This window comes from Taudactylus pleione, unplaced genomic scaffold, assembly GCF_031769625.1.
Source record: "Taudactylus pleione unplaced genomic scaffold, aTauple2 ptg000174l, whole genome shotgun sequence".
Taxonomy (NCBI): Eukaryota; Metazoa; Chordata; class Amphibia; order Anura; family Myobatrachidae; genus Taudactylus; species Taudactylus pleione.
Window position 1 is genome coordinate 7,701,967 of NW_028284576.1, and position 26,448 is coordinate 7,728,414.

The following is a 26,448-nucleotide window of genomic DNA, read 5'->3' on the forward strand; positions in this document are numbered from 1 at the left end:
GTGATGCAGTATGTACAGTGACAGCACACACCACACAGCAGTACAGTGTAACCCTCTGTGTGTGATGCAATATGTACAGTGACAGCGCACACCACACAGCAGTACAGTGTAACCCTCTGTGTGTGATACAGTATGTACAGTGACACCGCACACCACACAGCATTACAGTGTAACTCTCTGTGTATGATGCAGTATGTATAGTGACAGCACACACCACACAGCAGTACAGTGTAACCCTCTGTGTATGATGCAAGATGTACAGTGACAGCACACCCCACACAGCAGTACAGTGTAACCTTCTGTGTATGATGCAGTATGTACAGTGACAGCACACGCCACACAGCAGTACAGTGTAACCCTCTGTGGATGATGCAGTATGTACAGTGACAGCACACGCCTCACAGCTTTACAGTATAACTCTCTGTGGATGATGCAGTATGTACAATGTCAGCGCACTCCACACAGCAGTACAGTGTAACCCTCTGTGTATGATACAGTATGTACAGTGACATCACACAGCAGTACATTGTAACCCTCTGTGTATGATGCAGTATGTACAGTGACAGCACACACCACACAGCAATACAGTGTAACCCTCTGTGTATGATGCAGTATGTACAGTGACAGCACACACCACACAGCAGTACAGTGTAACCCTCTGTGTATGATGCAGTATGTACAGTGACACCTCACATCACACAGCAGTACAGTGTAACCCTCTGTGTATGATGCAGTATGTACAGTGACAGCACACACCACACAGCAGTACAGTGTAACCCTCTGTGTATAATGCAGTATGTACAGTGACAGCAAACAGCAGTACAGTGTAACCCTCTGTGTATGAAGCATTATGTACAGTGACAGCACACACCACACAGCATTAGAGTGTAACCCTGTGTATGATGCAGTATGTACAGTGACAGCACACACCACACAGCAATACAGTGTAACCCTCTGTGTATGATGCAGTATGTACAGTGACAGCACACACCACACAGCAGTATAGTGTAACCCCCTATGTATGATGTGGTATGTACAGTGACAGCACACACCACACAGCAGTACAGTGTAACCCTCTGTGTATGATGCAGTATGTACAGTGACAGCACACACCACACAGCAGTACAGTGTAACCCTCTGTGTATGATACATTATGTACAGTGACAGCACACACCACACAGCAGTACAGTGTACCCCTCTGTGTATGATGCAGTATGTACAGTGACAGCACACACCACACAGCAGTACAGTGTAACCCTCTGTGTATGATGCATTATGTACAGTGACAGCACACACCACACAGCAGTACAGTGTAACCCTCTGTATATGATGCAGTAATTACAGTGACAGCACACAGCAGTACAGTGTAACCCTCTGTGTATGATGCATTATGTACAGTGACAGCACACACCACACAGCAATACAGTGTAACCCTCTGTGTATGATGCAGTATGTACAGTGACAGCATACACCACACAGCAGTACAGTGTAACCCTCTGTGTATGATGCAGTATGTACAGTGACAGCACACACCACACAGCAGTACAGTGTAACCCTCTGTGTATGATGCAGTATGTACAGTGACAGCACACACCACACAGCAGTACAGTGTAACCCTCTGTGTATGATACATTATGTACAGTGACAGCACACACCACACAGCAGTACAGTGTGCCCCTCTGTGTATGATGCAGTATGTACAGTGACAGCACACACCGCACAGCAGTACAGTGTAACCCTCTGTGTATGATACATTATGTACAGTGACAGCACACACCACACAGCAGTACAGTGTGCCCCTCTGTGTATGATGCAGTATGTACAGTGACAGCACACACCACACAGCAGTACAGTGTAACCCTCTGTGTATGATACATTATGTACAGTGACAGCACACACCACACAGCAGTACAGTGTACCCCTCTGTGTATGATGCAGTATGTACAGTGACAGCACACACCACACAGCAGTACAGTGTGCCCCTCTGTGTATGATGCAGTATGTACAGTGACAGCACACACCACACCGCAGTACAGTGTAACCCTCTGTGTATGATGCAGTATGTACAGTGACAGCACACACCACACAGCAGTACAGTGTAACCCTCTGTGTATGATGCAGTATGTACAGTGACAGCACACACCACACAGCAGTACAGTGTAACCCTCTGTGTATGATGCAGTATGTACAGTGACAGCACACACCACACAGCAGTACAGTGTAACCCTCTGTCAGCAGAGTTACATCTCTCTCTCTCTTCCTCTCAGTTGTCCCAGAGGTGAAGGTCACAGGTCACCAGTCAGGCGAGGTCACAAAGCTTCACTGTCAGGTGTACGGGTTTCACCCCCGAGCTGTGGATGTGAAGTGGATGAGGAACGAGCAGGACGAGGTTATGTCTGAGGAGGCCAATCGGATCCTCCCCCATCCTGACGGCACCTATCAGATCAGAGTCACTGTGGAAGTGCCGGCCGGGGAGGAGGAGCGTTACTCCTGTCATGTGGAGCACAGCAGCCTGGAGAAAGTGCTCAGTGTGAAGTGGGGTGAGTGTCATCTGCACTGGGGGTATGACATATGGGAGACTGGTAAAGGACTGTATCTATGCGCTTAGATCATCTCCTCTATTGTAAGGTGCATTGTTTGAATGTTTTTTGTAAGATAATTTTTTTACTTTTCTATAACAAAATACAGGTGAGGTACAGGAAATGGGATGGGTGGGAGGGGGGTACAGGAAATGGGAAGGAGGGTGAGGTACAGGAAATGGGATGGGTGGGAGGGGAGTACAGGAAATGGGAAGGAGGGTGAGGTACAGGAAATGGGAAGGAGGGTGAGGTACAGGAAATGGGATGGGTGGGAGGGGGTACAGGAAATGGGATGGGTGGGAGGTCAGACCTGGCCGCATGTGTGGGTGACTCAGAGGTGACGCTGTTGCAGTAACAGAGAAACATAGAATATGACGGCAGATAACCACTTGGCCCATCTAGTCTGCCCCATTTTAAACATATTGTTACCTCTAGCCTTATTGATCCTTACTTCTTCTGAAGTATATCCTTATGTCTATCCCATGCATGTTTAAATTGCTCTACTGTCTTAGCCTCTACCACCTCTGATGGGGGCTATTCCACTTGTCCACTACCCTTTCTGTGATGTCATTTTTCCTCAAATTTCCCCTGAACCTACCACCCTCCAGTGTCAGAACATGTCCTCTTGTTCTAATACTTATCTTTCTTTGAAGATTGTCTCCTTCCTTTACCTTGTTTATATATTTGAACGTTTCTATCATGTCCCCACTTTCCCTTCTCTGCTCCATACTATACATATTAAGATCTTTTAGTCTTTCCTGGTACGTTTTATGGTGTAGACCATGCACCATTTTAGTTGCCCTTCTTTGTACAGTTTCTAATGTATTAATATCCTTCTGGAGATATGGCCTCCAGAACTGAACACAGTATTGGAGATGAGGATGTACCAATGACCTATACAGTGCTATTATCACTTCTTTCTTTTTGCTACTGATCCTCTCCCTATGCAAACAAGCATCTGACTTGCCTTCCTCATTGCTTTGTTACAATGTATGTTTGCCTTTAAGTCACCTGAAATAGTGACTCCTAGATGCATTCAGTATGATTTACCGTACAAATCCCGGCAGCGGCAGCCCGACAGAGGAGGAAATCCCGATCGTCCTGAAGGTAAGTATAACTAACCTAATTTCCTCCCTAACCCTCCTTTAGCGTGCTTAATCTCCCCCCCCCCCTGTGCCTAACCCTAATCCCTCCTCTGTGCCTAAACCTAACCCCCCTTCCCCGCCGCCTAAACCTAAGTCCCCCAGGGGGGTGCCTAACCCTAACCTCTCCTCGGGGGTGTCTAACGCTAACCCCCCCTTCCCTTTTCCTAGCCCTGGGAGCCCTAAACCTAACCCACCCCCCGCGGCAGTCTGCGCCTGGCGCCCTGCATCCCTTCGATCGGGATGCCAGACTCCAGTCTCCCGTTTTCGGTAAAATAACAGGCATCTAGATTTAGGTGCCTGTCATTTAACCCTCGCCGGGATTAAGTAGTCTGGAAGCCGGTGGTCGGCATTGCATCCGCCTGCTTACTGTACGTATACATCCTAGATCCCTTTCCTCTTCAGTAGTTTCCAGTATAGTGCCATTAATACTATATTTAGCCTTTAGATTTTTGAGACCCAAGTGCATGATTTTGCATTTTTTGGCATTAAACTGTAGTTGCCACGTTCTTGACCATTCCTCTAGTCTACCTAAATCATCAGTCATTTGTTTTACCCCTTCTGGTGTGTCTACCCTGTTGTACTCCACTGGTAACATTTCCCTCTGGAGACTGCACTCTGTTTACTACAACTCTCTGTTTCCTATCCTGCAGCCATGATCTTATCCATTCAACTATCTTTGTATCCAATCCCATTCTTTCCAGTTTATTTAACAGTCTGCGATGTGGGACAGTGTCAAAAGATTAACTAAAGTCTAGATAAGCTATATCTATGGCCCCCCTTTATATATTTCCTTAGTCACTCAGTCAAAACAGTCAATAAGATTTCTTTGACATGATCTCCCCCCAGTAAATCCATGCTGTTTGGGATCCTGCAAATTGCTGGATTTGAGATCATCTACGACTCTTTCTTTTAAGAGTGTTTCCATCAGTTTCCCTACTACTGATATAAGGATCACTGGTCGGTAGTCACTGGTCGGTAGTCACTGGTCGGTAGTCACTGGTCGGTAGTCACTGGTCGGTAATCACTGGTCGGTAGTCACTGGTCGGTAGTCGCTGCCTCTTCCTTGCTTCCACTTTGTGCAGTGGGATGTTTGCTCTTTTGCAGTCCTCTGGAATTACTCCAGTAGCTAGTGACTGGTTGAATAATTATGTTAATGGTGTTACCAGCACTCCTTTAAGCTCTTTTAGTATCCTTGGATGTATCCCATCTGGCCCCATTGATTTAGAGAGTTCTGTTAGGATCTTCTCCTCTGTAAATGAGCTTGTTCCTACCACATTCTTCTGATTACACCTGTAACTTAGCTGTGGCCCCTTTCCCTCTCTCTCAGTAACTGTGGCCCCTTTCCCTCTCTCTCAGTAACTGTGGCCCCTTTCCCTCTCTCTCAGTAGTGAATACTGAATACAAATAATTATTAAGATGATCAGCTATTACATTGTCTCCCTCAGCAAGACTCCCTCTTCCTGTCTTTAGTCTTTTTATTCCACCTTTTGTTTTTCTCCTTTCACTTATATACTTAAAAAGTTTTGCCCCCTTTACCCACTGACTGTGCCATTTTCTCCTCAGCTTTTGCCCTTGCACATCTGATTACTTTCTAAGGCATCCATAAATTTATTGCAATTAAAAACAATATAACAACTTACAACTAACTTATACTAAAATAAAGACATGGACACAGACTGCTTTGGTAAAATGGTCATAACTTACTTTTATTGAAGGTATGACCCTGAGCTTTTAATTTACTTTTGGGAGGCAAAGAAGGATGCTACAAACACTCAGCTCCAGCCATATGTTACATAACCAATATTAGGGAGCGACTGAAACGCCCCCCCTGTGGTCATTGTAATCCAAGCGTTACTTAACCAATATTAGGGAGCGACTGAAATGCCCCCCCCTGTGGTCATTGTAAGCTGAGCGTTAATTAACCAATATTAGGGAGCGACTGAAACGCCCCCCCTGTGGTCATTGTAAGCTGAGCTGTGAAGACTCACAATCCCCTATAATACTGCACAGTATGAGCGTGTCTGCAGAGATGAACGCCCAAAGTCCTTATGCAGAGGTAGGCCATACTATGACCCTTCAAAGGAAATGTGCTCCACAGCTTTTTCTTATACCTTACGTGGCCGCTGGTTTGTAGCACCTTCCCGCCAACGCCAGGTTCAAAGAACCACAGCCTGCCACCCAAACCAAAACACTAGCCTGCATCCAAAAGAAAAAACAGCACCCAAAAACACACCTACCATAACTCTGACAAATGCACCCCATCTGAGCGGAAAAAATTTGAGTTGTTCCAGCCGCAAACTTGGGTGCCACCAGACCCAGAAGCAAAATGAGAAACAGTCCTATTAAACTTCCGGCGTGCTGTCTCCAAGGCCAAAAGGTCTCTAGAAACCGTTCATACATGGTGAGGGACAATAACCGACCACACCAAGCACCCCTCAGGCCACCATGACCGTGGGGCGGCCAAGTCAGCCTTCATCCACAAGTACAACTCTGACTGTCCAATAATATTGCCTCCCAGGTGAACCGCTAACTTTGACGGGCGCCCAAAGCACTCCAATGATAAACAGAAGGTACAAAAGAGCCGACCAATGCATAACTCGGACCCTAAGACCACTGAATCTGACGGCCACCTGAGAGGGCCGTCCTTCTTACCATCCCAAGCTCCTCAGCCCAAGATTAAATGAATGGCCCACAAGCCACACTTGCTCAGAAGACACGGGCAACATGTAAAAGAACAACCAGAACTAAAACACTGCAGTAATAGAACATATATAAGAAAAGGATAGAGAGGTAATATAGATGGAGAATGTTAGTAGCAATACCCAAGCGAAGGAGAAAATCTAAAAAACCTCCCGGGAGCCGTGGATAATAAGCCAATTGAATTGCGGCCCTTGTTGGAGGATAAATTAAAAAATCCCTTCACACCCCCAATTTTTGAATGCTAGCCATTCAAAAACTGGCGGGTAAACCACGTTTCTTGGTCGAAAAAACACAACTTAAAGCTTATCACATGTAACATATGACTGAAAGACAGATGACCTCCATCTACCAATTACTTGAATGGCATATGGAGGTAACCTGCTACCCACTGCGCAAGCAGCTGTGCCGATAGGGAAAGCGCGAGTACCGTACTGTGTAACATGAAAACCCAACTGTCCCAAACAGCGCTTACACACAGCAGCAAACTGGAACTTAGCCCCTGGGGAGGAGTCCGCATGCAATAACCATTACGGGTCGGCTGACGGGTGCAGACCCTCATAACCAGCCAAGCACAAAGGGAAAACTCAGTAATAGGAAAAGGCTCTATGGTAACCAAACGCCCGCACCCTAACTAATCAGTATTAGAATGGGGTATTTTGCACAGGACAGCCCCAGCCTAAAGTACCACATGCTTAAGTAATAGATCAAAATGCGCTAAAGTATGCCCGCGCAAATGCAAATTGGAACAAAACAAATTCAAAGTCAGAAAAATAAATCTATGAAATCACCCCTACCAGATGTAGCAGGAGTGCCACATCAATGGGGCGGTAAGAATCGCCCACCAGGGGTTTTTCTTTAGCCCAACCCTTAAGGGCCTTAGACAGCACAAGTGACTGTGGGGTTGTGAAAGCCATGGCCGTCTCAGATCAGCCCCTCTAATAATGACCCCACACAAACCCAACCAAGTGCTAATCTAAAGACTTACCAATAGAAGGATACCTACCAGATAAGTGTACCAGTCGCGCCATGCTGCCTCACAAAGCTGACGGAGCCAGGGACCTCCGAGCCGGGCCGACTAACCCGGTTAGACAGTCTGCCATACAGAAGACAGACAAGTCTTCCCTATCGAATTAGCCAAGGAGCCAACATCCGAAATCAATCAAAGTGAAAATGGGGCAGGGAATCCCTATCCCAGTTTCAATGACCGGCACGTGTCGCGCTCTAAAAACCATAACCGCATGCAAGCACTTCAAAACCAAGAACCTCAACAGACGCAGCGCCATAGGAGAAGAAAAATGCAGATTATTAACAGCGTGCACCACTCTCAGCTTGCCACACCAAAAATTATATTCCGTTTAGACGATTTATCGTCCCACACATCCACAGCCACTATAAATGCAAAAATCCCAATAACATCAGGTTGGAGCGAAACCACGTGATATCCATGACACAGTCATGGAGCAGCGCACTAGTCCCATCAAAAGAACGCTCCGAAGTCGGTTGAACCAACAGCTTCGGTGAACAAACGTAACTCAGCATTGTCAACCGGCTGCTAGGGCCAAATCAACTCCAAAATTGAAATCCCCCGAAATGAAGCCAAAACCCGAAGTCATTCAGGATTTCCCTGTAAAGTCAGACACAGAAATGCGGATTGAAGACCCCCACAACAGCACGGTTTATCCTACTGCAAACACCCGCCCCATCGGTATAATCCGGCAAGCAAAATAAATTAACAGAGGACCGCCTGCACCTGACGCAACCTAACCTGCCGATAAGTCAAACAACCCTGAATCTGCACTAGCAACCGCTGCACTTTATCGGCCGGAATCAGACAGCACCAGTAAATGTATCCACTCTAATTTCAGGTAAGACAAGCAGGAAATTGGGCCTTCCGCCTAGTCCAAGGCAACTGCAACACCAAGCACCCGAAAAAAGGGGGCCTGCACAGGAAGTAAAAACCTCACCACAAATTGCGCTATCGGATGAGCCGGCGAACAAAATCGTCCAACTAATGCACTATTCCTGCATGGCCGAACTAAAGTTTTCAAATATATGCACACGAGGTAGCGCAGCCCATGAAAAGCACCTGTCAATGGAACGTCCAATACAAAACCCTTAAAACATAGGGACTGAGGGCCCTATAGCAATAGCTCTCAAACTCCGCCCCCAGGACCCCACACAGGTCACGCCCCCCAGGTCATCCCGGAGGTACACGGGTGTGCACATCACTCACTGGCAAAAAGGTTCCACAGGTGGAGTCAATTATCTCAATTGCATCACTGTGAGGAGAACTGAAAAACATGCACTGCCCGGGATCCCAAGGACCGAGCCCAACAATGTGACCCCTATATCAATGCGAGCGACACATCGAACAACTGGTAGTGAAATTGGCAAAGCAAGTGAGGGATTGCATCGTTCACAGAGCCCCCATGAGGACACGAGAAATGCTGAATCAAATGATATTTACTCTGTACCTGCTTCAGCATGACACCGAGATGGGAAATGTACATGTACGGCAAAGGTGGAACGGTAAAGACCTGGACATACGGCCCAAAGCCACTTCAGCGAAACACTCTGTCATGCCACAACTTCAGGAGGAGGGGCAACCACATGCAATGCGCTAGCTACCAGTAACGCGCACTTAAAACCCTCCAGCAAACTTGGGGGATCTTCCCGCAAAGGATACCAGCCCTATCACTTAGACACCACAACCAATACCAAAAGGAGAAAAAACCTTATTTGTCAACTCTACCCTTTGAACCGCTCCGCAGGCGCCTTAGCCACATGGATAACTGCTAACCCACCTCAACAGCTCTACCGTCCCAGTGGCATAACCAGCCGACCGTCCCGCTACCAACAAAACTGCCTGCATGATCATCTGCAAGCAAAGCCCATGAATCGCATAAACGCATAATGCAACAAATAAATATATCTAATAACATTACTGCGTTCCATAGGGCGGGTTTTGAGGCAGCAGGCCGAAAAACTAGGACGCCACTAAGCCGATGGTATTAACTGCTGCAAGAATCCTCACCTGCCCCCCAGGTTTCTTGGCCCCTACTAAGGCTATCCACATTTCATCCACACTTCACACGCACAAACATACCCATACGAAACCAGTCCTTAACTCGCTTACGCAAAACCCCTGTCCAATGCCGTAATAGCACGGTGCACCATACAAGAAAACTCAACTGGTGCCACAATGGCAAAGGGAGCTGACTGGCGCTTAGCTGCCATTGTAACTAAATGCCGCGCAACCATATTCAACAACTTACGCAGGCTTGGCGGCGACCCTGATGAAGAGCTACTATCGCTAGACACAGAAAAAATCGGTATAAACAACAAAGGAGGGACAGCATACTCACCACCAGCCGACCCTGGCATTCCATCACCACCAGCCGCAGGCACCGCAACATCAGGGCCAACGATCACCACACCTTTGGAAAATACCAGCCACCGTGCTTCCGCTCGAGATCCCGTCACCAGCAAAACATCGTGGGAACACTAGGCGAAAAACTACGGTGAGGCACAGACAATGTTACATTACCGGGAACCATAACAGGGGGACCTGTAACCAGAGATGGATGAAGCGCAGGAACAGGAGGAGAGGCAGCGAAGCACATTTTGTGGGGACGGTGAAGGTGGGCTGCAACATGTAGTGAAGTGGAAAAGCTACGGCTATGGCCGGAAACCAGAAAGAAAAACAGGCGCAGCATAATGGGAAAAAGTAATGGATGATGAAAGGAGGAGGGGAAACCTGGGCCAGGGGGGTTGGTAAAGGAGGGAAAAATTGGGAGGACCAGGTGGGGGAACCGGGGGAAAAGGCGGGGCAGGGATAGATGAGAGACTGGAGACACAGGGAATGCAGGCTGGCAGGCAATAGAGGGGCATGGGGTAAACAACCCCCATGGAAAAAGGTAGGGTGTTAAGGATTTCCCCCAGCCGGAGTGGCCCATAGAGGGGAGGGATGGCTGGTGCGGCACGTAGCTGGGCGGGGCCAGTAAACAAAATGGCCGACACAGCTTATGTAGCCCCCGAGGAGGGGAATGGGGCCGCGGCAGGCAGGGCATGGCATTGGGGCCCCCGCGGCTTGATACCGCACTTTGGTGGAGGAAGGAAGGGGGGGGCGGCCCTGTGGGGAAAACACCTGAGGGGCCACATCCCAGCTCGGGCATCTCCGCGGGAGTAACTCGCGGCTGCCGGAAGCGATGGCGCGTGTAGAGGAGTCAGGTGAGGGTGCGCCAGGCGAGCGGCGGCCACACGAGATGCGGGGGCCGCTCGCATAGTGGGGGGTGAGTCGGCATGGTGGCGCAGACGTCTGCGTATGGGGGCGTGGCCGAGCTCAAGGCAGTAGAGAGACACCGGGCTGGAAGAAGCGCTGGGTCTAGAGCGGCATCAGGCAGGAGGGGGAAGACAGGGGGGGTACCTGACGGAAGGGAGGAGGGGGGAAAAGAGCTTAGGGTGAGGCATGTACAAAGGGGGTGAAGAGTGAAAAGAGAGGGGGAAAGCACAAGAAACGATTAGAGGAGGAGAGGCTAGGAGGAAAACAGGGAGACAAAGGTTAAAAGAAAAGTGACAGGAAGCACACAAAGTGAAAGTAGAATAAATGTCACCAGTTCTGTCTAGATGTGCACTAGGGACAAACACCATCCAGAAAGGAAGTTGCTGGGCGTACACTAGCCTTATAAAGCCCACATATAGCCACTCCCAATATATCACACATGGTCAGAACCAACCAACCAAATAAAAACCCCAAACTAATCTACCTAGCAACAGTTGACCAAAATTCTACACAATTACAAAAAACTAAGGACTCTTATATAGTCTTAATCCTATTCAGATTGCGTCTCATCTTATCCTCCTTCTGTGTTACAAAATACTCCTCTTTGTCCTCATTATTTAGCGTCTGCTTGTATTTCCTAAAGGCCATCTTTTTTGCTGTCACAATACTGCTGCCTCTTTCCCAAACCACACTGGCTTCCTTTTCCTGGTGATTTTCCTAACCCTTTTGATACAAAGGTCTGTTACCTATAATATTACACTTTTTACATTTTCCCACCTCTCCTGCACTCCTTTCACGTTCCTCCACTCTGCCAAAGATTCACTTACACATCTTCCCATCCCTGCAAAATCAGCTTCCTAGCATCTAACACCTTTGTCTTTGTATGGGGTGAGTCAGTATCTGTCTTTATTCAGAACCATACTGCTTGGTGATCACTGGATCCCAGGTTCTCACCCACTTTTACATCAGATATTCTGTCTCCATTTGTAAGTATAAAGAAAAAGAGATAGGATTCCGCACATATAGACAATTAGGTATAGATCCTAAAAGTAACCAACATACAGCTAATCACGTCAGGTATTGCAATCTAATGACTCAAGTTGGTGGTGCTCCCCAGAGTCTGAAGTTACATAAGTTTTTAGAAAAAAAGAGAAAAGATGGACTCCTTGGTTGGGGCACTCTTGTCAAATTAATTAGTATTTAAAATATAACTTTTATTAACGCAATATTAAAATAAGTCTCTTTGACACAGACAAAATATCATATACAATTAATCAGAAGGATTACTCCTGTTATACTCCTTTCTATGTAATAATTGGCAGGGTACAGGGCCCAAGTATCGCCACTGTGTAAGAGCTAAATAATCTCTATGCGGTCCCAGAAGGAGCGAATCTTTCTTAAAAAGGTGAAAATCTTGTGGGCAGTAATATATTACCTAGTATACTAGTTTAAGTGGTAACACAGTGGTTACCATGGTAAAAGGCATTGAATATATATCCTACTCCTGGCTTGGATATATAGATATTATGGCAGGGTTTGTATATAAAGGATGTAGGTCTCAGTGTTTATTCAGTTCTCAGGTGAATATCTTATGACTACCTGACAATTTAATTCCAAATTGATGGTAAACAGGCTTCTCCTATGTGAGACTACTGCAAAATAGTGATGTGTAACTCAGCTATCAGCCCAATAGTGATAGGCAATCAGAGATAATTAATTCATGCGTGAGATCATTTTGACATCTATTCCCACATGTACATGATATAAGGTCTCAGTCTCGTATACAATCGCTGGTTGAGTGTAAAAATCACCCAAGGAATAATGCACATTTCTGCTTGTTGATTACACCAGCATATAGGTATAATTACAGTCATTAGCCTGGTAGGTGCTTGTTATTTACACCAGCATATAGGTATAATTACAGTCATCAGCCTGATAGGTGCTTGTTGATTACATCAGCATATAGTTATAATTACAGTCATCAGCCTGGTAGGTGCTTGTTGATTACACCAGCATATAGGTATAATTACAGTCATCAGCCTGGTAGGTGCTTGTTATTTACACCAGCATATAGGTATAATTACAGTCATTAGCCTGGTAGGTGCTTGTTATTTACACCAGTATATAGGTATAATTACAGTCATTAGCCTGGTAGGTGCTTGTTATTTACACCAGTATATAGGTATAATTACAGTCATCAGCCTGGTAGGTGCTTGTTGATTACACCAGTATATCGGTATAATTACAGTCATCAGCCTGGTAGGTGCTTGTTGATTACACCAGCATATAGGTATAATTACAGTCATCAGCCTGATAGGTGCTTGTTGATTACACTAGCATATAGGTATAATTACAGTCATCAGCCTGGTAGGTGCTTGTTGATTACATCAGCATATAGGTATAATTACAGTCATCAGCCTGGTAGGTGCTTGTTGATTACACCAGCATATAGGTATAATTACAGTCATCAGCCTGGTAGGTGCTTTTTATGTACACCAGCATATAGGTATAATTACAGTCATCGGCCTGGTAGGTGCTTGTTATTTACACCAGCATATAGGTATAATTACAGTCATCGGCCTGGTAGGTGCTTGTTGATTATACCAGCATATAGGTATAATTACAGTCATCAGCCTGGTAGGTGCTTGTTATTTACACCAGCATATAGGTATAATTACAGTCATTAGCCTGGTAGGTGCTTGTTATTTACACCAGCATATAGGTATAATTACAGTCATCAGCCTGGTAGGTGCTTGTTGATTACATCAGCATATAGGTATAATTACAGTCATCAGCCTGATAGGTGCTTGTTGATTACACCAGCATATAGGTATAATTACAGTCATCAGCCTGGTAGGTGCTTGTTGATTACACCAGCATATAGGTATAATTACAGTCATCAGCCTGGTAGGTGCGTTATTTACACCAGTATATAGGTATAATTACAGTCATCAGCCTGGTAGGTGCTTGTTGATTACACCAGTATATAGGTATAATTACAGTCATCAGCCTGGTAGGTGCTTGTTGATTACACCAGCATTTAGGTATAATTACAGTCATCAGCCTGGTAGGTGCTTGTTGATTACATCAGCATATAGGTATAATTACAGTCATCAGCCTGGTAGGTGCTTGTTGATTACACCAGCATATAGGTATAATTACAGTCATCAGCCTGGTAGGTGCTTTTTATGTACACCAGCATATAGGTATAATTACAGTCATCAGCCTGGTAGGTGCTTGTTGATTACACCAGCATATAGGTATAATTACAGTCATCAGCCTGGTAGGTGCTTGTTGATTACACCAGCATATAGGTATAATTACAGTCATCGGCCTGGTAGGTGCTTGTTATTTACACCAGCATATAGGTATAATTACAGTCATCAGCCTGGTAGGTGCTTGTTGATTACACCAGCATATAGGTATAATTACAGTCATCAGCCTGATAGGTGCTTGTTATTTACACCAGCATATAGGTATAATTACAGTCATCGGCCTGGTAGGTGCTTGTTGATTATACCAGCATATAGGTATAATTACAGTCATCAGCCTGGTAGGTGCTTGTTATTTACACCAGCATATAGGTATAATTACAGTCATTAGCCTGGTAGGTGCTTGTTATTTACACCAGCATATAGGTATAATTACAGTCATCAGCCTGGTAGGTGCTTGTTGATTACATCAGCATATAGGTATAATTACAGTCATCAGCCTGATAGGTGCTTGTTGATTACACCAGCATATAGGTATAATTACAGTCATCAGCCTGGTAGGTGCTTGTTGATTACACCAGCATATAGGTATAATTACAGTCATCAGCCTGATAGGTGCTTGTTATTTACACCAGCATATAGGTATAATTACAGTCATCAGCCTGGTAGGTGCTTGTTATTTACACCAGCATATAGGTATAATTACAGTCATCAGCCTGGTAGGTGCGTTATTTACACCAGTATATAGGTATAATTGCAGTCATCAGCCTGGTAGGTGCTTGTTGATTACACCAGTATATAGGTATAATTACAGTCATCAGCCTGGTAGGTGCTTGTTGATTACACCAGCATATAGGTATAATTACAGTCATCAGCCTGATAGGTGCTTGTTGATTACACCCGCATATAGGTATAATTACAGTCATCAGCCTGGTAGGTGCTTGTTGATTACATCAGCATATAGGTATAATTACAGTCATCAGCCTGGTAGGTGCGTTATTTACACCAGCATATAGGTATAATTACAGTCATCAGCCTGATAGGTGCTTGTTACTTACACCAGCATATAGGTATAATTACAGTCATCAGCCTGATAGGTGCTTGTTATTTACACCAGCATATAGGTATAATTACAGTCATCAGCCTGGTAGGTGCGTTATTTACACCAGTATATAGGTATAATTACAGTCATCAGCCTGGTAGGTGCTTGTTGATTACACCAGTATATAGGTATAATTACAGTCATCAGCCTGGTAGGTGCTTGTTGATTACACCAGCATAAAGGTATAATTACAGTCATCAGCCTGATAGGTGCTTGTTGATTACACCAACATATAGGTATAATTACAGTCATCAGCCTGGTAGGTGCTTGTTGATTACATCAGCATATAGGTATAATTACAGTCATCAGCCTGGTAGGTGCGTTATTTACACCAGCATATAGGTATAATTACAGTCATCAGCCTGGTAGGTGCTTGTTATTTACACCAGCATATAGGTATAATTACAGTCATCGGCCTGGTAGATGCTTGATATTTACACCAGCATATAGGTATAATTACAGTCATCAGCCTGGTAGGTGCTTGTTGATTACACCAGCATATAGGTATAATTACAGTCATCAGCCTGATAGGTGCTTGTTATTTACACCAGCATATAGGTATAATTACAGTCATCGGCCTGGTAGGTGCTTGTTGATTACACCAGCATATAGGTATAATTACAGTCATCAGCCTGGTAGGTGCTTGTTATTTACACCAGCATATAGGTATAATTACAGTCATTAGCCTGGTAGGTGCTTGTTATTTACACCAGCATATAGGTATAATTACAGTCATCAGCCTGGTAGGTGCTTGTTGATTACATCAGCATATAGGTATAATTACAGTCATCAGCCTGATAGGTGCTTGTTGATTACACCAGCATATAGGTATAATTACAGTCATCAGCCTGGTAGGTGCTTGTTGAATACACCAGCATATAGGTATAATTACAGTCATCAGCCTGATAGGTGCTTGTTATTTACACCAGCATATAGGTTTAATTACAGTCATCAGCCTGGTAGGTGCGTTATTTACACCAGTATATAGGTATAATTACAGTCATCAGCCTGGTAGGTGCTTGTTGATTACACCAGCATATAGGTATAATTACAGTCATCAGCCTGATAGGTGCTTGTTGATTACACCAGCATATAGGTATAATTACAGTCATCAGCCTGGTAGGTGCTTGTTGATTACATCAGCATATAGGTATAATTACAGTCATCTGCCTGGTAGGAGCGTTATTTATACCAGCATATAGGTATAATTACAGTCATCAGCCTGATAGGTGCTTGTTACTTACACCAGCATATAGGTATAATTACAGTCATCAGCCTGATAGGTGCTTGTTGATTACACCAGCATATAGGTATAATTACAGTCATCAGCCTGATAGGTGCTTGTTATTTACACGAGCATATAAGTATAATTACAGTCATCAGCCTGGTAGGTGCGTTATTTACACCAGTATATAGGTATAATTACAGTCATCAGCCTGGTAAGTGCTTGTTGATTACACCAGTATATAGGTATAATTACAGTCATCAGCCTGGTAGGTGCTTGTTGATTACACCAGCATATAGGTATAATTACAGTCATCAGCCTGATAGGTGCTTGTTGATTACACCAGCATATAGGTATAATTACAGTCATCTGCCTGGTAGGTGCTTGTTGATTACATCAGCATATAGGTATAATTACAGTCATCAGCCTGGTAGGTGCGTTATTTACACCAGCATATAGGTATAATTACAGTCATCAGCCTGGTAGGTGCTTGTTATTTACACCAGCATATAGGTATAATTACAGTCATCAGCCTGGTAGGTGCGTTATTTACACCAGTATATAGGTATAATTACAGTCATCAGCCTGGTAAGTGCTTGTTGATTACACCAGTATATAGGTATAATTACAGTCATCAGCCTGGTAGGTGCTTGTTGATTACACCAGCATATAGGTATAATTACAGTCATCAGCCTGATAGGTGCTTGTTGATTACACCAGCATATAGGTATAATTACAGTCATCTGCCTGGTAGGTGCTTGTTGATTACATCAGCATATAGGTATAATTACAGTCATCAGCCTGGTAGGTGCGTTATTTACATCAGCATATAGGTATAATTACAGTCATCAGCCTGGTAGGTGCTTGTTATTTACACCAGCATATAGGTATAATTACAGTCATCGGATTGGTAGGTGCTTGTTATTTACACCAGCATATAGGTATAATTACAGTCATCTGCCTGGTAGGTGCTTGTTATTTACACCAGCATATAGGTATAATTACAGTCATCGGCCTGGTAGGTGCTTGTTGATTACACCAGCATATAGGTATAATTACAGTCATCAGCCTGGTAGGTGCGTTATTTACACCAGCATATAGGTATAATTACAGTCATCAGCCTGGTAGGTGCTTGTTATTTACACCAGCATATAGGTATAATTACAGTCATCAGCCTGATAGGTGCTTGTTATTTACACCAGCATATAGGTATAATTACAGTCATCGGCCTGGTAGGTGCTTGTTGATTACACCAGCATATAGGTATAATTACAGTCATCGGCCTGGTAGGTGCTTGTTATTTACACCAGCATATAGGTATAATTACAGTCATCAGCCTGATAGGTGCTTGTTGATTACACCAGCATATAGGTATAATTACAGTCATCAGCCTGATAGGTGCTTGTTATTTACACCAGCATATAGGTATAATTACAGTCATCAGCCTGGTAGGTGCTTGTTGATTACACCAGCATATAGGTATAATTACAGTCATCAGCCTGATAGGTGCTTGTTATTTACACCAGCATATAGGTATAATTACAGTCATCAGCCTGGTAGGTGCGTTATTTACACCAGTATATAGGTATAATTACAGTCATCAGCCTGGTAAGTGCTTGTTGATTACACCAGTATATAGGTATAATTACAGTCATCAGCCTGGTAGGTGCTTGTTGATTACACCAGCATATAGGTATAATTACAGTCATCAGCCTGATAGGTGCTTGTTGATTACACCAGCATATAGGTATAATTACAGTCATCTGCCTGGTAGGTGCTTGTTGATTACATCAGCATATAGGTATAATTACAGTCATCAGCCTGGTAGGTGCGTTATTTACACCAGCATATAGGTATAATTACAGTCATCAGCCTGATAGGTGCTTGTTATTTACACCAGCATATAGGTATAATTACAGTCATCAGCCTGGTAGGTGCGTTATTTACACCAGTATATAGGTATAATTACAGTCATCAGCCTGGTAGGTGCTTGTTGATTACACCAGTATATAGGTATAATTACAGTCATCAGCCTGGTAGGTGCTTGTTGATTACACCAGCATAAAGGTATAATTACAGTCATCAGCCTGATAGGTGCTTGTTGATTACACCAACATATAGGTATAATTACAGTCATCAGCCTGGTAGGTGCTTGTTGATTACATCAGCATATAGGTATAATTACAGTCATCAGCCTGGTAGGTGCGTTATTTACACCAGCATATAGGTATAATTACAGTCATCAGCCTGGTAGGTGCTTGTTATTTACACCAGCATATAGGTATAATTACAGTCATCGGCCTGGTAGATGCTTGATATTTACACCAGCATATAGGTATAATTACAGTCATCAGCCTGGTAGGTGCTTGTTGATTACACCAGCATATAGGTATAATTACAGTCATCAGCCTGATAGGTGCTTGTTATTTACACCAGCATATAGGTATAATTACAGTCATCGGCCTGGTAGGTGCTTGTTGATTACACCAGCATATAGGTATAATTACAGTCATCAGCCTGGTAGGTGCTTGTTATTTACACCAGCATATAGGTATAATTACAGTCATTAGCCTGGTAGGTGCTTGTTATTTACACCAGCATATAGGTATAATTACAGTCATCAGCCTGGTAGGTGCTTGTTGATTACATCAGCATATAGGTATAATTACAGTCATCAGCCTGATAGGTGCTTGTTGATTACACCAGCATATAGGTATAATTACAGTCATCAGCCTGGTAGGTGCTTGTTGAATACACCAGCATATAGGTATAATTACAGTCATCAGCCTGATAGGTGCTTGTTATTTACACCAGCATATAGGTTTAATTACAGTCATCAGCCTGGTAGGTGCGTTATTTACACCAGTATATAGGTATAATTACAGTCATCAGCCTGGTAGGTGCTTGTTGATTACACCAGCATATAGGTATAATTACAGTCATCAGCCTGATAGGTGCTTGTTGATTACACCAGCATATAGGTATAATTACAGTCATCAGCCTGGTAGGTGCTTGTTGATTACATCAGCATATAGGTATAATTACAGTCATCTGCCTGGTAGGAGCGTTATTTATACCAGCATATAGGTATAATTACAGTCATCAGCCTGATAGGTGCTTGTTACTTACACCAGCATATAGGTATAATTACAGTCATCAGCCTGATAGGTGCTTGTTGATTACACCAGCATATAGGTATAATTACAGTCATCAGCCTGATAGGTGCTTGTTATTTACACGAGCATATAAGTATAATTACAGTCATCAGCCTGGTAGGTGCGTTATTTACACCAGTATATAGGTATAATTACAGTCATCAGCCTGGTAAGTGCTTGTTGATTACACCAGTATATAGGTATAATTACAGTCATCAGCCTGGTAGGTGCTTGTTGATTACACCAGCATATAGGTATAATTACAGTCATCAGCCTGATAGGTGCTTGTTGATTACACCAGCATATAGGTATAATTACAGTCATCTGCCTGGTAGGTGCTTGTTGATTACATCAGCATATAGGTATAATTACAGTCATCAGCCTGGTAGGTGCGTTATTTACACCAGCATATAGGTATAATTACAGTCATCAGCCTGGTAGGTGCTTGTTATTTACACCAGCATATAGGTATAATTACAGTCATCAGCCTGGTAGGTGCGTTATTTACACCAGTATATAGGTATAATTACAGTCATCAGCCTGGTAAGTGCTTGTTGATTACACCAGTATATAGGTATAATTACAGTCATCAGCCTGGTAGGTGCTTGTTGATTACACCAGCATATAGGTATAATTACAGTCATCAGCCTGATAGGTGCTTGTTGATTACACCAGCATATAGGTATAATTACAGTCATCTGCCTGGTAGGTGCTTGTTGATTACATCAGCATATAGGTATAATTACAGTCATCAGCCTGGTAGGTGCGTTATTTACATCAGCATATAGGTATAATTACAGTCATCAGCCTGGTAGGTGCTTGTTATTTACACCAGCATATAGGTATAATTACAGTCATCTGCCTGGTAGGTGCTTGTTATTTACACCAGCATATAGGTATAATTACAGTCATCGGCCTGGTAGGTGCTTGTTGATTACACCAGCATATAGGTATAATTACAGTCATCAGCCTGGTAGGTGCGTTATTTACACCAGCATATAGGTATAATTACAGTCATCAGCCTGGTAGGTGCTTGTTATTTACACCAGCATATAGGTATAATTACAGTCATCAGCCTGATAGGTGCTTGTTATTTACACCAGCATATAGGTATAATTACAGTCATCGGCCTGGTAGGTGCTTGTTGATTACACCAGCATATAGGTATAATTACAGTCATCGGCCTGGTAGGTGCTTGTTATTTACACCAGCATATAGGTATAATTACAGTCATCAGCCTGATAGGTGCTTGTTGATTACACCAGCATATAGGTATAATTACAGTCATCAGCCTGATAGGTGCTTGTTATTTACACCAGCATATAGGTATAATTACAGTCATCAGCCTGGTAGGTGCTTGTTGATTACACCAGCATATAGGTATAATTACAGTCATCAGCCTGGTAGGTGCTTGTTATTTACACCAGCATATAGGTATAATTACAGTCATCAGCCTGGTAGGTGCTTGTTATTTACACCAGCATATAGGGATAATTACAGTCATCAGCCTGGTAGGTGCTTGTTATTTACACCAGCATATAGGTATAATTACAGTCATCAGCCTGGTAGGTGCTTGTTATTTACACCAGCATATAGGTATAATTACAGTCATCAGCCTGGTAGGTGCTTGTTGATTACACCAGCATATAGGTATAATTACAGTCATCAGCCTGGTAGGTGCTTGTTGATTACACCAGCATATAGGTATAATTACAGTCATCAGCCTGGTAGGTGCTTGTTGATTACACCAGCATATAGGTATAATTACAGTCATCAGCCTGGTAGGTGCTTGTTATTTACACCAGCATATAGGTATAATTACAGTCATTAGCCTGATAGGTGCTTGTTGATTACACCAGCATATAGGTATAATTACAGTCATTAGCCTGGTAGGTGCTTGTTGATTACACCAGCATATAGGTATAATTACAGTCATCAGCCTGATAGGTGCTTGTTATTTACTCCAGCATATAGGTATAATTACAATCATCAGCCTGGTAGGTGCTTGTTATTTACACCAGCATATAGGTATAATTACAGTCATCAGCCTGGTAGGTGCTTGTTGATTACATCAGCATATAGGTATAATTACAGTCATCAGCCTGATAGGTGCTTGTTACTTACACCAGCATATAGGTATAATTACAGTCATCAGCCTGGTAGGTGCTTGTTGATTACACCAGCATATAGGTATAATTACAGTCATCAGCCTGATAGGTGCTTGTTATTTACACCAGCATATAGGTATAATTACAGTCATCAGCCTGGTAGGTGCTTGTTTATTACACCAGCATATAGGTATAATTACAGTCATCAGCCTGGTAGGTGCGTTATTTACACCAGTATATAGGTATAATTACAGTCATCAGCCTGGTAGGTGCTTGTTGATTACACCAGTATATAGGTATAATTACAGTCATCAGCCTGGTAGGTGCTTGTTGATTACACCAGCATATAGGTATAATTATAGTCATCAGCCTGGTAGGTGCTTGTTATTTACACCAGCATATAGGTATAATTACAGTCATCAGCCTGATAGGTGCTTGTTATTTACACCAGGATATAGGTATAATTACAGTCATCAGCCTGGTAGGTGCTTGTTGATTACACCAGCATATAGGTATAATTACAGTCATCAGCCTGTAGGGGCGTTATTTACACCAGCATATAGGTATAATTACAGTCATCAGCCTGGTAGGTGCTTGTTATTTACACCAGCATATAGGTATAATTACAGTCATTAGCCTGGTAGGTGCTTGTTATTTACACCAGCATATAGGTATAATTACAGTCATTAGCCTGGTAGGTGCTTGATATTTACACCAGCATATAGGTATAATTACAGTCATTAGCCTGACAGGTGCTTGTTATTTACACCAGCATATAGGTATAATTACAGTCATCAGCCTGGTAGGTGCTTGTTGATTACACCAGCATATAGGTATAATTACAGTCATCAGCCTGGTAGGTGCTTGTTGATTACACCAGCATATAGGTATAATTACAGTCATTAGCCTGGTAGGTGCTTGCTATTTACACCAGCATATAGGTTTAATTACAGTCATTAGCCTGATAGGTGCTTGTTGATTACACCAGCATATAGGTATAATTACAGTCATCAGCCTGGTAGGTGCTTGTTATTTACACCAGCATATAGGTATAATTACAGTCATCAGCCTGATAGGTGTTTGTTGATTACATCAGCATATAGGTATAATTACAGTCATCAGCCTGATAGGTGCTTGTTATTTACACCAGCATATAGGTATAATTACAGTCATCAGCCTGGTAGGTGCTTGTTATTTACACCAGCATATAGGTATAATTACAGTCATCAGCCTGGTAGGTGCTTGTTATTTACACCAGCATATAGGTATAATTACAGTCATCAGCCTGATAGGTGCTTGTTATTTACACCAGCATATAGGTATAATTACAGTCATTAGCCTGGTAGGTGCTTGTTATTTACACCAGCATATAGGTATAATTACAGTCATTAGCCTGGTAGGTGCTTGTTATTTACACCAGCATATAGGTATAATTACAGTCATCAGCCTGATAGGTGCTTGTTATTTACACCAGCATATAGGTATAATTACAGTCATTAGCCTGGTAGGTGATTGTTATTTACACCAGCATATAGGTATAATTACAGTCATCAGCCTGGTAGGTGCTTGTTATTTACACCAGCATATAGGTATAATTACAGTCATCAGCCTGATAGGTGCTTGTTATTTACACCAGCATATAGGTATAATTACAGTCATCAGCCTGGTAGGTGCTTGTTGATTACACCAGCATATAGGTATAATTTCAGTCATCAGCCTGATAGGTGCTTGTTATTCTCATGCATGGGATAATTTTGACATCAGTTCACACATATAAGCAGAGTAAAGTCTCAATCAATTCCCATAACTGCTAGTTATTCACATTTGCATACCGGCATAGTAACAATCAGCAGCCTGATAAATGCTGGTTTCACTGTTGATAGCTTAGATCATCAGATACTCAATCTTCCAATTTTACATGTATAATCATGGATCCAGGGGCGGATTGGGCCGCCGGGACGCCGGGCCGGTTCCCGCTGGGCCGGCCTCATTTTTTCCTTTAGGGGCTGCCACCCTTCATTCACCTCTACAGGTGGCCGGCTGCCGCGATCGGAGCACAGCTCCGGTCGGGCAGCTCACACATGTTAACTAACAAAATGGCCGACGGGGGAGCTGCTGCGCATGCCCAGCAGCAGCTCCTCCCATAAGTCTTTGCGGAGCCCGTCAGTTAGCACAGACGGCTCCGCCCCCACTGCAGCTTGTCTGCGTCCTGCTCCCTCTCCGGCGCCTGCCCTGCACACACAGGACACGGCGCTTACCTGCGATTCTGCCAAGACCAGCCAATTGCGTGAGTTAGCCCTTATATATAGTATGGGCCAGTCCCTTTGGTGGCTGGTGGCCGCCCAGGTAAACGATCAGTGACTCACCCTCCCCTGGGCCTCCACTCCCCGTCCAGCTGTGTATATACTCACTGTGTGTGTATATACACACTGTGTGTGTGTGTGTGTGTGTGTGTATGTATATATATATATATATATATATACACACACACACACACAATATATATACACACACAGTATATATACGCACACAGTATATACACACACAGTATATACACACACACACGCAGTATATATACACACACAGTGTGTGTATGTGTATATTTCTACTTCAGGGTCCATAGGGTATCCACAGGATACCTTGGGGTATAGGTGTGACGTCAGTAGCAGGGCACCAAAGAGTTAAGCTTTCAGCCTCCCAGGATGCACTAGGTCCCCCTCCTATACCCCGCCGCCGGGCCAAGGCACCTCAGTTTAGTTTGGTGCCCTGCCGGCGTCGGGTGCACCTGTCGGAGTGGGGGCTAGAAGAGCCCCTGAAGCTTTCTTCAGTGCAGCTGTGGCTGCACATCTGGATGTACAGCATGGACAGTCAGTCCTGACGTCCATGCTGTCTTCCCTACACCCCCGCCGGTACCAGAACGCCGGTACCGATCCGGGGATGCTGGTGAGCATCTGGGGTCACAGCTAGCGGTGACCCCAGATGTTCCGGACCATGGCCGGATCCAAGGGGTCAAAGGTAAGCAGCGGGGTCCCGCGGTGGGTCCCCGCTGGTCACATGGTCCTGAGTCCCCAGGCAGGGGGCTCCCTGGGGACTGGCTGCAGCGTGGAGCCAGGTACTGAACCTGCGCTTTCCACTACCCCCTGGGACAGCGGACCGCAGCAGAGCGGTAGCGCTGCGGCGTCCCAGGGGTTAAATGCATGCCAGGGGAGCGCGCCTTCCCTGTCTCACAGCCGGCGCCTCCCCCGCTGCACACAGCCCTCTCTGCACTGTGCTGACTGGTCCTGTGTCAGCGCTCCTCCCCCAGGCCAGCTTCTCTCTGCTCCTCGGCGGCCATCTTCTCTGCAACGCATGGTGAACGCTGCTGGAAGTCTGGAAGGAAGCATCGTTTTCTGGGTCCCCCCGCATACCTCTCCTCCGCTGTGGCTCAGGTCTGTGTATGCAGCGCTGTGTCCTACCAGGCCCTGTGTCTGTGTAGTTGAGTGATCAGCGCTGTTAGTGCAGGAATTGTTATTTCTCTGCATTGTATGTGACTGTGCTAGCGCTGCCTGTAACTTTTCTTCTCTAAACTGTCAGCTTTATTACTGTCCCTGTTCTTTCTGCTAAAGCCCTTGCGGTGCGGTGCTGCAGGGTGGTCAATCGCCTATTTAATACTTAATTGGTGAGAGAGGTCACATACGTGGTGCCATCATGTCTGAAAGTGATTTTCCCCTCCGGCTACAGTGTACCACGTGCAAAGTACCGTTAGCGGAGGGGGAGGGTAGCGCGGAGGTTTGCCGGCAGTGTTTGTCCATGGCGCGGCCTATTACGGTTACAGCACCGGTACAGGAGCCGCCCTGGGCTTGTTTCGCTCAGGCGTTAACAGCTTTAGTGGGCCAGTTAGCTCCGCAGCCCGCGTTTACTCCGATGGGTTTGTCCCAGCAGTCTGTGGTGTCGTCACCCATGCAGGGGTTCCCACGACAATTGGTGGTACCCCACAGTCTCCCTATTTCCCCGCTCCCGGGTTCTCAGGAGCCAGCGTGGGTTAACTCCCTGACGAGTTCTGTACAGCACTTGTCGGATGTGTTGCAAGGGGAGTCTGTGATGCGGCCTCATAAAAGGCCGGTGGCGTCTCTGTCCGCTCCTTATGAGGATGACGAAGGGACGTCTGATGATGGGGAGATTCTGGATCCTTACGATCAGGAACCTCTCCATACTAAGGACGCTGATGCTAAGTCCAAAGTATATATTCCTGGACTTATTCGGGCGGTCCGCACAGCCTTGGTGATTGAGGACGAAGTTCCCCCAGCGGCTAAATCTAAGTATGCCTTTTTCAAAGATGTGAAGGGCGATGCCACAGTCTTTCCTCTTTCGGGTCAGTTGGTGGACCATTTAGAGGAGGCGTGGAAACAACCTGGCAAAAGATACCAGCCGCAGAGACGCCTGGCGGTGGCTTATCCGTTCGCGGATAATTATTTTGGTAAGTGGGAATCCCCTCCACAGGTGGATTCTCACGTGACCCGTCTTGTCCGTAGTGCCACATTGCCGATGCCATCCATGTCCTCCCTTAAGGATGCTACGGACCGCAAGGTGGAAATCTGCCTGAAGTCCGCTTATTCCCTTGCAGGGGGGGCAGCACGGCCGGCTATGGCCATTTGCTGGGTTGCCAGAGCGATGGAGCGCTGGGCGGATTCATTAGAGGCTTCTTTTGAATCCGACTGTCCGGCCGAACAGGCGGAGTTGATTGGCAATCTCCGTGATTCGGCCACCTACATCAACGAGGCGGCTCTAGACATTAGTACTCTGGTGTCTAGAATTTCTTCAGCAGCGGTAGCTGCTCGTCGCACCTTGTGGCTGCGATCCTGGAAGGCGGACGCAGATTCCAAGAAAGGTCTGGAAGCGTTGCCGTTTACCGGAGAAGTTCTCTTCGGTCCGGATCTGGATAAGATTGTGGCCACGCTGGC

General features: G+C 44.7%; 1 protein-coding gene across 1 annotated transcript in view; it reads left to right on the plus strand.

Annotated features, from left to right (window-relative positions):
* The window catches only part of LOC148520809 (class I histocompatibility antigen, Gogo-B*0103 alpha chain-like), a 359,871-nt gene that overhangs the window by 281,835 nt on the left and 51,588 nt on the right, over nt 1-26,448 (plus strand). The window contains exon 4 of the mRNA XM_088475585.1: nt 2,268-2,540. Coding sequence (XP_088331711.1) covers nt 2,268-2,540 — 273 coding nt within the window. The remainder of the gene's footprint in view (nt 1-2,267; nt 2,541-26,448) is intronic.